Genomic DNA, 12,296 nt, shown 5'->3' on the forward strand with positions numbered 1-12,296 from the left:
GGCATAATGGCCTGTAAAATAATAATTCAAATATTTGAGGCCTGAGAAGAATTACTTCAGTTACTCTGAACTGATACACACTAAGAAATATACATGTCATCTTTCAGTATATTTTTACTGTACATTTAATGATATATATTAGATATATAATTTAATAGATTTAAATTACATTTATATTTCATTTAATATATTTTTACTAGAAATCAGTTATTTAGCCATCAATAGTCCATACTGGGAACTACAATACATAAGAAAAAATGGCTATGTACAAAGTAATAATCAGTACGTTCATCATAATAATTCCAAACTGTAGTCAAATTGGCCTCCAGTGGAATCAGTTTAGATGCGGGCAAGTAGCTAGTAGCATAATTCTGGGGTTTACTTGTATTTTTTTAGATGATACAAACTGGAATGTCTTCTGTCTTTTGCAGCTTACAAAAGAATTAACATTTCAGACTCCAAAAGGGTGTGATTTGGGAATTGAAATGCCTTAATGCATTTACTTAGGTGCAAGAAAATAAGTAGTGGAATTTATTTAGGAGAATTTATAGGAGAATAATATTGTATTTTTAATAGGAGAATAATATTGTAATATTGTAATTATTAGGAGAATAATATTGTAATTATTAGGAGAATAATATTGTAAAGTTAAGACTGTTTGGAGTCTGAAATGGCAAGCCATGAAATTTGGGCATAGAAGAGGAACTAATAATTTCAATATCTGCAGGGAACAAGATTACATTCTACTTATCTTGAAACAGCCTAAACTGATAACTTAACTGCTAAGCCTAAGTATTAGTCTTTTTTATTTATTGATTTATTTAACATTACCTAGAATCAGCTGCGGGGTAAAGGTGGACATAAGTAATCCCTTGAGACTATATTAAGTGCCTAGAAATCCCTTCAGTTTTCATTCCCACTATCCACATAACAGACTCTTCCTATTGAAGAGTTACATATGGAAAAACTGCATATAATTTAAATTCCACTGACAGAAAATGTTTGCAGATTGAGAACTTTTGCTGTTTACATAACAAATTCACAAGAATTTTATTCCTTTTAAAGTATGTTGGTTTGACTTCTGAACTCCACAAATATATTATAATATTATATGGTTCAGATGTCCATTCAAAAAAGAAAAAAATAACAAATATAACTAAAATCAAAATGTAAAACTAACAAGTACTAAAGAGATAATATTTCTGGTAATTTATCAGGATATGAAACTATGTAAAAATATTCTTCAGGTTGCGATCTTGTGAACACTTAAGTGTTTTATTTTATGTATGCACAGAACGACTGAAGTCACTGTCCTTGACACACTGAAGCAAGTTTAACTAGGGAGAAGATCTGAGGTAATATAAATTAAAATATTTTTGCATGTTAAGTATGTGGCATAGAAAAATGTGTTGAAGAAAAAGTTTCAAACTTTAATTAAAACTGCAATTCCATATCAGTACTGAAACTATTAGACATTTTTCTTTTAATAAGACACTGTAGACTGACAACTCTAAGAAAAAAAAAGTAGGTATTAAACTATTATCCCTCCTCTGAATGCATTTTAGACAATCTGTATATTAGATAAGTAGTAGATAAAGTAGATAAAAAACAGAGGACTTAATTTCAGATTGAATTAGAATTGAAAGCAAACACACATCTACTGAACTCCCATGTGTTTTGCAACAGAAAAAGGAAAATATACATATGCAAGGGAAGGACAATCAGACTCAGTAACTAATTTTGTATGCTCAGCAAAGTCATGTAACACATATTAGCAGGTAACTGTTGCAGATAATTCTTACTGCAATTTATGGATAAGAAATTTCTCCATCATAAATGTGTGACCCTAGTCTTTTTACACAGGTGAAATTTTAGTTTCAATTCCTAAATAAAAGCCAACATGAGTACTATAAGAGTCTAGTGTAGCATACTAAGTAGTCAAATGGGTATGTCACACTCAAAAAGGAAAATATGCTGAAAAATATTACTGTTTCTAAAACTCTGCACTAAGTTTATGAAGTTGGAGGTAAGGCCAAATTGACTGCATGCTTCCCAACATCTTACATATGCAACCACTAGAGAGCAGTTTGACAATTAAATAAGCTCCTGTCTCCCCCAATAAAATATGCTTTGCATCAGTTAAGCAAATTGTTTCTTCTAATATATGCAGAATCTCTATTTACAAATGGTCTCATGAACTATTTTCACCTTCATTCACTCTGATAATTTTAGTTATTCTCTACATTTCACAGGAACACACAATATTCTGAGTTTGAAGGGACCCATCATGATCATCAAGTCCAACTCCTAAATGAATGGCCCATACCATGACTCTTACAGCTTATTAAAGGTATTACAAATGCTAGCTATTTGGCTGGAACCAATTGTTAATCATTTTTGCTAGACTTAAAACTAGTTTGTATCTTTGCTTCAGCAAATTAAACTCCTAAAAGTTTTTCCCACAAATTTCAGGTAAAAAGAGCTAATAAATAGGGAACTAGTTTCTCCAATTTGTCCAATAAGCAGACACTGTTGGATAAATTTAAGTGGGTTCACTCCTCCCTCTCTTTTCAGATACTAAATGTTATAAAAACACAATTAACAAGTCTTTCAGGAGCTTAGGAAAAGAAAAGAAAACAACCAAACAAAACAACAACCAACAAAACCAACCCCCAAAAGCCCACCACCACACCCTCCTTTCTAATAAGCATTTCTATCTGTAAGGACACAAATTATAAACATGATCAATAACAGTAGAGTCACAGCAAAAGTAATACTATTAATCTATACTGGTCAAGAAAAGAAGTATGAAATATTCATCACAATGCCTAATTTTGTATTTGTAATTTTTTTGTGCTGCATCTTATGTTTTTTAAAAAAAGTGCAATTTTAAATCCATGAAAGCTTTGTTAAAGTAGTTTCCAATAAATGTTCCTTAAACAAGCCCTGTAACTGAGCTTGTTCCTTAGACGAGTTAAAACTGGATTGTTAATTACTGGATTTTTTTTCAGATTTCAAAACATTTCAGAAATCTGCTTTATCGATAAAGCACCCTCACCACTTGGCTAATTTTTAATTACAAACAGAAATACCAAAGCTGCTATTTAAAAAGAACTAAGAAATATTCAGTTGGTTGCTAGAATTTCCACATTATCATATCTGCCAGCTGCCATACAGGATCATATCTACATTTTTCACAATTCAGATTTTTCTTTTTAAGTTGGTTATATCCTAAAGAATATAAAGTAGACAATTCAATATACACATTTACTTTAAACCCATAAAAAAGTCTCAGATTGTTAAGACTGCTTTAAAAAACTTCAAGGCTAAAACAAAAGAACATCAAAAACAGACTTAAAAGTTCTATTAAATTAAATGCACAGCTGAAATCTTAATAGCAGTTATTCCACATCAGTCTAGTAGAAAAAATTAAAGTTTACATATAAAGCACAATGAAAAGTATTGTCAGATATGAAGGGAATCAAGTCAGGCAGTCAATGACATTTAAGTAAAGGTGACTACACTGCTGCAGATCCAAACAGATATCACTGCTGCATTAAACGCTCTTCCTAACATGCCAATGAACAAGCTATAAACAACTGCAGTAGCAGGGCACTGAAGCTCTGCTTCCCTTTGTACTCAAAGATTGCTGGTATTTTTGTTTCTCTTGTCACTTCATGTAAGATTTGATACATCCATCCAGGAGAATGGAAAGTGAGGGAATGCACATTTTATTAGAGTTGGAACATGGTGAGATTAGTGACCCTCTTGTGGGACAAGGGGTCCTCACATGACAGCACAGTACTACCCTAAGACACTTCCTGTTGTGGGTGACCAGCTGGATCAGAAGAATATGTACAGATTTTGTGCAGGTGTCTATAAAAAATGAAACCCATCCCCTTCAGTCACCAGAATTTATCCAATTTGAAACAAAAAGTCCAACCAAAAAAACCCCTCAAAACACAAAAAGCAAACCCTTCCCCCCAAATACTGGGATTTCTGAAGAAAAATCATAGTTAAAAGTAATTTCTCCAACCATCTCCAATTAAATTTCTCTAGCCATCACAGATATGCAAGTAGTTACCATAATAACTACAAGCAAACTATGTTCTTAGAAAAGAAACTAAAAAACAAAATCCATCTAACTGGCACAATCAAAATGCCATTTGGATACTTAATTCCCTTCCAAAGAAACATGATCTGGCTAAATGACATTCAAGCCATTTTTAGTGATGATATTTTCAACTGGGTTAGCAGGACAGATTACACTCTTCCAGGCTCTACTCAAATTCTTTGAAGATACATAATTGTTCAGCTCTACTTATCAGCTCAAATTCTTGATGGCATTTACAGTACATAAAGAATCCTGTTCATCATCTCTACTTATATCAAAACCTACTGTGATTTTTCTGAAATGAACAAGATTTTTAAGTGTTCTCATCTCACAGCAAGCAATAAATATTCATTCAACAATCTGTCAGATACCCAACTTCAAAAGATAACTGGCTTGGAGGCAAATACATGGTAATTATGGCTTTTGAATTCCTCAGCAACTAAAGCTGCAGACCTATACTTCTAAATAGATTTTACTGATTTTCTTTTTCCATGTTCTTAAAGAGAAGAAATAGGGTGAAAAAAAGGCAGAACAGAAAGATCAAGAAGTGTAAGGGAATATTTTAGTAAATTGTGAATACAAAGCTACAATAAAATTTACCTTAATTACCTTTTTTGAGCTGCCCTTGCAGTCCAGCAGGTCTGTATGACATTATTTAATGTATTCAAAAGTAGTCTGGCTAAGCTGGCAAGTAGGATGTCAAAAAAACCAGCAACTTTATTGCTTTGGGGAAAAAGATCTTTTTTTCCTTTGGGGGAAAAGTTCATTTAGTTCAGTCTACCATCTGAGTGTGTTTCTCATATATTCATTACAAACACATTTATCCTTTTTAAAGCAGGATCAAAATTAGATTTTCACTAGTAATTAAAAGCTGTTCAAAACAGAGTGTTTACCTTATTCCACATCTAGGTAACAGAAAAGTAGAAAAAAAATATAGAATGATTGTTTTTACCTTTTCTAGCTTTTTAGCCTCAATATGTCGCAGCACCTGTTCCCTCCAGTCATGAGGGACTTTAGTTTTTCCTGCAGGGTCTAATAGGGAGTGCTCGGAGTTAACCCTTGGGTTTGATCTCTTGGAGGGGCTAGTCCGCGAGTAGTTGAAGTCACTGACTGACATAGTTCTTTCTGGGATCTCGCTGACCGAGGGCCGCGCGCTCTGCGGCCGGGCCGCGCTGGGACCATCGATGCTGTATGTCCGGGCAGAGAGAGGCCTCTGCTGTCCCGACATCACCGCTGCAGCTCTGCCCATCGAATGCAAATCTCTGTATGTTAAGTAGTCCCCTTCAGGAACCTGGGCTCGTCTTGAAGGTCCACTATCCCCAATATTTATGGAAGCCGTAGAAGATACACTGCTCTGCCTCTGAAGCGTGTGCCTGGTTGCTCCTGGGAGCAGTCTGTCACCGGGAGGAACAGCCCACAGATCTGCGTGTCTCCCAGCCATCCGCTGGTGAGTGTTGTACATAGCGCTGGCCCGGACATTGTTATGATTGGAAAAATTCATGTTGCCAGAATGCTTTACATAACTGGGAGTTTCTGTACTGTCAGACCTAAGCAGACGTGAAGGAGGTAAAGTGCCCTGTTCTACTGGGGTGTTTTGTTTCTGGGGCCATAAGGCATCTTTTGCTGCTGCACTGCTGCTGTACTGAATATTATACTGGGGAGCACAGAGCATCTGTGCACCGCCTGTCACTGATCCCCTCACTACATTAGCACCTTCAGGATTGTGATTTGAGTCAAACTTGAACACCGTTTTTGTAGAAGATACTAAATCAGATGATGATGATGACCCAGGAAAAACCTGTAAAGGCTGATCATAGAGAAGAGTAGCAGATTTACTTCGGACTATGTTTTTTCCATCTGCAGTATCTGATCCTGATTTTACTGCTGAGTTTGGTTGTTGAGATCCATTCTCATTTACAGTATCATAGATTTTCAGCCCACCACTGTCCATACTTGTGATGCTGTGAGATTTCATCACAGGACCGCTTCTCTGTGGGGACAAATCTTCAGTGCTTCTAGAAACAGATAGCTCAGCAGAATCCCCATCAACTGTAGTGCTTTTTGCTAGTTTTTCTTTACCAGGAGAATGTACTGTTTCCTCAGCAAGTCCGTTTACTTTATTTACACGGTATTTATTTCCATTTTCCAAGGGCTCACTTTCTTCTTTTGCATTGTTATTCAAAAAGCCCATTACTGAAACCATTTTCTGTGTTTCTAACTTTTCTACCGGAACTGGCACTGCCTCTTCACTAACAAGTTTATTGATATTCATGTTTATTTGGTCTAATTTCTGTGACTCCTCCATAGGAGTACTTAGATCAACACCTTTTCCTAGGAGGCCTAATCTTTCTTCAATGCTCAATTCATATTCAGACAAATTTGTAACCTTCTCTTGCACATTTAGTTTTTCTTCAACTGTAATACTCAATTCTCCTCCATTTTGCAAGAGATTATTCAAATTTTCATCTTCTCGCCTGGAAGAAAAAAAGATGGTTCTTAAAGAAATTCTCCTAAGAATGAATGTATTTCTTTAAGTATCATTTTAGAAAAAAAATACTATTAATATCTAACCATGCTGTGCATACAAAACAGGACAAAGAAACAGATTTATGATATGCTATCTTCTATTGAAGAAATGTGTTATATAAAGAGCTCATTTGGGCAATGTTTTTACATCCCGTGGTTTCAGAAGTTTGTTTAAACTCAACAAGAATAATTAAAAACAGTTCAAAAGTGTCAAGATGTACAAAGTAATAATAACTTACTTTTTTATTAATTTCTTTTAGTTTCCATTTTGGACAATTTTCCTGTTTGTATTAGCAGTTTTTATGAAAAATGGCACTTTTAAACTAAAACTCCTAGAAGAGTAACAGCCTGTAATTCCAATCTTTATAAGTTTTTAAGAACCTTTAATGGTCATGTTAGCAATCAAATTGATTTTCAAAATTAAGCAAATAAAAACAGAGCTTTTAAAATGGGATACTGATGTATTTTGTAGGGATAAAAACTTTAAAAAGATAAAATTATTATACCCTATTATTAAGAGAAATGAGAACCCTGTATTGTATACTAAAGCTAGTCTCTGAAAGTTTTTCCTTTTTTTTTTGAGAACTTTATTAACGTTAAGAGAATATTATTAACCCTATTATAAAACACTGAAATTTTAAATATTTAATTAATGATAAATGAATGAATTAAAGGAAGGAACACCATATAAAATATTAAGTAACATTTTTCTAATGTATCTTCTTATTGGTCTACAGTATCTTACAAACCTGATTTTGGACAGAACAGCACCATGTGTTTCTTTGTCAGGAGAACAGAGAGAAATATCTTGGCTACTGTCAGTATTTAAGGAAACAGAATCTGACATTCGAGAAGGAGAGGAACAGTTGCTGTTATTCTGATTACTATTGTGGGTAGCTTCATCTGATAAGGAATCAGTATCTTTTGAATCATCTGAAATAAAAATTTGCCAATTTAATTAGACACACAGATCTTATTAATAGCCATTTCATATGTGTATGTATAGTATTTAGAAACTGTCTGTTGTTCTTCAGTAATCCTTACTACCAGAAACTAAAATGTAAACTAACACCCTTGCAAAATTCATTTAAACTTACAAAATACTGTTGGAAATAGTTCTTATGTTTTAAAATATTTTGCCTAACGTAAACAGCCCTTATCTGCTAATTAAAACTAAATTTTTGCTTCATTCCCATTTCCCTTGTCATACACAAGTGCTATATTACTGAATACCTCCTTAAAATATCTGTCAAATCATACTTCTGTTACTATAAGGATTTCAGAATTGCCCATTATATGAGTTTATGGGCCTCTAAGAAAACGAAGCACTGCTTCATGTGCAGTATTTTGAAAGGGTACGCTGTTCCTGGTTTTGAATATTCTATCATTATTAAAGCTATTAACTAAACCAAGTACTCTGGAACTATCTAGATCACTGGATAAGCTCTGTATAGCTTTCTAGTAAAGTAAAAAATCAACAATGAAAAATGCTCTCCTGCAGATTTTGAATTCAATGCATCCCCATGCTTCGCAGATCCCTTAGGACAACATTTTCAGAGTAATTTACCCCTGTGCACATTGATTCTTGCATAGTGTATGCATACTTACATACTACATCCGTATAAAAATAATTTCTCTGGGGGAATTCAAGGCAGCCGTGATTCTGATATGAGTGTAGAAACAAATACATTTAAATTTTTGCTTCAAGCCAGTTACAGATGCCAAACGCATACATTTTGTGGAACTAATGTCTGTCTTCAGAGATAAGAAAGAAGTTTTGACCTAGTACTTTAGACAGACAAGAAAGTCCAAGGACAGCATTGGTAAACATCCACCTGTTCATCTGTATGTGATCCTCAGCAGACTTCCTGCTTCCACCATGGGGTTCTCCTCACCAAATCTCACCTTTTTACATCTAATGTCCAGAAAAGCTTTTTGTCCTGGAAGTACTGGACTTGGATACCATATGAAGCAAAATATTATTCGCTATCCTCTTTCTATATCATGTGTTCCCTGAATCCTAGGCCATTTCTTAGTCTTAAGGAAATGATTACTCAGGAGAAATTTATATTTGAGAGAATATAAAACTTAGTTAATAAAAAAACAGATGCAGAATTTTGATGCTAGAGGAGCAAAGAAAAATAAAAGAGTAAAATAACTCTGGAGAAAGAGTTTTCACAAGAAAGGATTATTCTTAAACCTTAGGAAGAGAGCACAGCTTCTGTAGAGAAATTTTAAAAAGTGATATGCTGCCTATAGCAGCAGTTATAGCAGCTGCCTATCACAGCAAGAATTCAGAAAATCTGGGTGAAGGGGGAGTTACAGACAATTTCTAAAATAAATACCACTCTCTGCAATCCTTTTCTTAAGCACATCAAGAGTGTGTTCAAGCTCCAAATGCCCCAAAACATATGCCACTTCTCTTCCTGTCTGATTTAAACTGACAAAAATCAAGAAAACTAAGATATTAACACAAATTTCTCTAGCATGGACTCCAGTATATGCAGTTTTTTTCCCCACTTTCATTGCTTAACTAGGAAAATCTTTCTTTTAAAACTTACAAAACATACTTTTACTTAATTTGAAAAATTAGTCACTTTGAGTCAAGAAATTATCGAAATCACAAAACACTTCCAATGCTTTTTATGGTATCTTACCTTTTTTGCTGTTGCTTAGGGCTACCACTTTTGGTTGGTTTATGGAGGTTTCTATCAGCGGTGGTCTCATTTCTGCCATTTTCATCTCTTCATCAGAGGAGATTTCTTCTGACTCCTGCTAAAGGGAAAACAGCTTTATGCTGTCCATTTTGAAGAGGAGTTCAAATGTAAGTAAATGCTGTGTAAACTATCACCCACTAAACAATAAAGGGGTAAAAAGATAAATGAGCCACATAACATAGGCAAAGCAAAACAACTTTGTAGTGCATCTGCAGTGCAAGTCAAATGAATTATCTTTAAGAAGCATCACTTGCAGACTTGCATTGTCACTGCTGAACTCTGTGGGATGACACTCAGACAGGTAACTTTAACTGCAAAAACTTATTGGAGCAAGCAGATGAAGCCTTCATTCTACCACTGGAGAGAGCATCCAGTGGAGTCCAAGTCACAAAGTGATCACTGAAGCAGCAAGCAGCACAGTGTGACCAGCTGGGTACTGGTTTTGAAGAAAACAGCTCAAACTGAAACAGCTATAAAGTAGCCATGACCAAGACAATCCTAGGAATGGAGAGGTATGCTGTGAGAAAAAACGGAAGGAGCTTGGCCTGCCTAGTCTATCTAACAAAAACAGAGTAAAGGTGGCTTGCTAGGGGTAAATTCCAAAAGGAAGAGAAGTCATTTAACTTCAAGAGCAATGGCAGAGAAAAAGCAATAATGAATACATTTAAGCTAGTAATCACTAGTTCTGAACCAAAAGATGGAAGTCTATGCACTTATGACAGAGATTAATAGACAAAGCTGCTGCAAGAGCAGCCATGCAACTGATTCTGTTCCTACTGTAGCCCTCTTTCTGAAGATAAATATTCATTTCTCTTCAAACCTCAATTGTTTTCAGTAATATTTTGACGAAACAAATCCCCACCAAACCTTTCCTCAAAGCAGAAATTTTTTTCTAGTAAACATTTTCCTGCTACAAAATCCATGTTGCAAATTGCAAACAAAGCCTGCCAATATTCACTTTTTCTTATTGTTTTGAAACATTTAACACATGGAAGCTGTTGGAGCACCACCTTCCCATGATACCAATTACCTGGCCAGTTGTTAGGTCTGCAGGAAGGACATACTTGACTGAGACGTAACAAACAAGCTATGACAGTCCTAATTAAAAATAAAAAGTAAGAATCCATCGGCTTTTCTCTACAATCCAAACAACCAACCTGTTCACTTCATCTACCACATGCCCTTCCTCTTGGATGTGACATATAAGTGTAATTGACGCTGAAATGAAAAGTTTACACACAGGCAAAGTTTAGCTATCTGGATTCTGCAACATCGTTACCAGTAGGAAATAAGGAAATACACTGAAACAAGGATGTCACTGTACCTGACTTGTGTACTTACTACAGCTACAAAGAATTAATGTCATTATCATTAGACAACTATCATGATCTTCCAAAATCACGTTTTTAAATTAAAACAGTCAATACCAGTATTTTTAAAAAGAATGTAGAAGCAGGAACTAGTGGGGAAGTAGCCAGTGACAGCCAAAACTGCTTGTCACTCAAGTCTTTTCACCGTACGATATAGGCACATTCCACAGCTTACACAATACAGGCAAAAATAATGCACTGCTGGGAACTGATTGAATGTCAGCTGTCAAGCTTCCATTTGACAGCTTTCAATTTGTCATAAATCTCAAGCTTTCTAAATAAATAAATACATGGTGTTTGACAGAGAGATGCACAGTTCAGAAGTTTAAAATCCTTCACTGGAAGAGGTAAGTATATTCCAGGTAATATTCCTGACAGCTTACTAGTAAATACAGAGGAATAAATATTTTTTAAATCACTTTTCACTTGAAATGCATTTGTATAATCACTTGGATACAGAAACATTTTATTGCTACTACTGATCTGATATTTTCTCATTTCAGCAATAATTAAAAGTGATTATTTAATGAAGTAATGACAGTCAAACACCTGGAGAATTCCACAGAAGTATGGGTCTTTTCACAGTGTATATCAATCTTTAACTGAGTTCACATTATTTTTCTTTAAATGCCTGCATCTTTTATTATGAACTTTATTATCTGTTTCAACTTTTACTTAAAAAATCTGAAGCGAAAACTGTACTGTATTGAAAACCATCTGAATTTACAACAGTTATGGAGGGCAATTTTCTTCTATTGTCAACAGAAATTTTCATCTCCCAGAAGAACAAATTTAATACAATACCAGCACAATTTCTGACTGCTATAATGCTCATTGCAATGCCATACCTCAAGCATGTCCTCATGGTTGACAGTTGTTTTCGTGTTCTGCAAGGTTTTAACAAGTGCAGTCATCTGTGAATTTGCAGTGCTGTGCTCAGCTTCTGGTTCACTAGGCTTCTGCACAGAGCTTCCTGCTGAATATTGCTTTCTCTCATCAGCTTTGTTCTTTATTGAACCAATTTCTGAGGTCTACAAAATGAAGAGTGTTAGCAGAGAAAGCATCCTGAAATGTTTTTAACGACATATAGATCCAGCATTATATATTCTGCATGGAATGGAAACATGGAATGGAAAAATCTGAGCTCTGAAATTATAAAGCACAGAACGCACCATGTACAAAATGCTAAGAAAACTAGATAACTAAGCTACAGTCTCTACCCTATGTCAATCAGTCTGACTTTCATCCTTACTGGTGTCAATATGTACCATTATATTTCCAATCATATGAAAAAAAATCAAACAGGCCAGCACCTGCAATGATTCTATGTGAGCACCAAAAATTATTCCTATCTTCTATCACACTGCATCAAGCTCATAGAGACTTGGGACACTTTTGCCAGACTGCTATTACTGCTTGTTACCACACAAAGCTTTCAGTCAAGAGCAGTAAAAACCTTTGACATGATCCAAATTTCATTGTGAAGATTGGCAGATAAAAGAGGATCAGAGGATGACAAAGATGCCATCCTCCAGGAACCAAAGAAGGCAGCTCCTTAACACATCCACA

The 12,296-nt window shown here is 35.0% G+C and overlaps 1 protein-coding gene across 3 annotated transcripts in view; it reads right to left on the bottom strand.

Annotated features, from left to right (window-relative positions):
* ERBIN (erbb2 interacting protein) overlaps positions 1-12,296 on the bottom strand; it is a 120,806-nt gene that overhangs the window by 13,205 nt on the left and 95,305 nt on the right. For all 3 annotated transcript variants that reach the window (XM_054290079.1, XM_054290078.1, XM_054290075.1), the window contains exons 19-22: positions 11,576-11,758; positions 9,298-9,412; positions 7,390-7,573; positions 5,067-6,588 (exon numbers count right to left, since the gene is read on the bottom strand). In XM_054290079.1, coding sequence (XP_054146054.1) covers positions 5,067-6,588; positions 7,390-7,573; positions 9,298-9,412; positions 11,576-11,758 — 2,004 coding nt within the window. The remainder of the gene's footprint in view (positions 1-5,066; positions 6,589-7,389; positions 7,574-9,297; positions 9,413-11,575; positions 11,759-12,296) is intronic.

Source organism: Melozone crissalis, unplaced genomic scaffold, assembly GCF_028551555.1.
Source record: "Melozone crissalis strain CALT ecotype California unplaced genomic scaffold, PUWL_Pcris_2 ptg000005l_1, whole genome shotgun sequence".
NCBI lineage: Eukaryota > Metazoa > Chordata > Aves > Passeriformes > Passerellidae > Melozone > Melozone crissalis.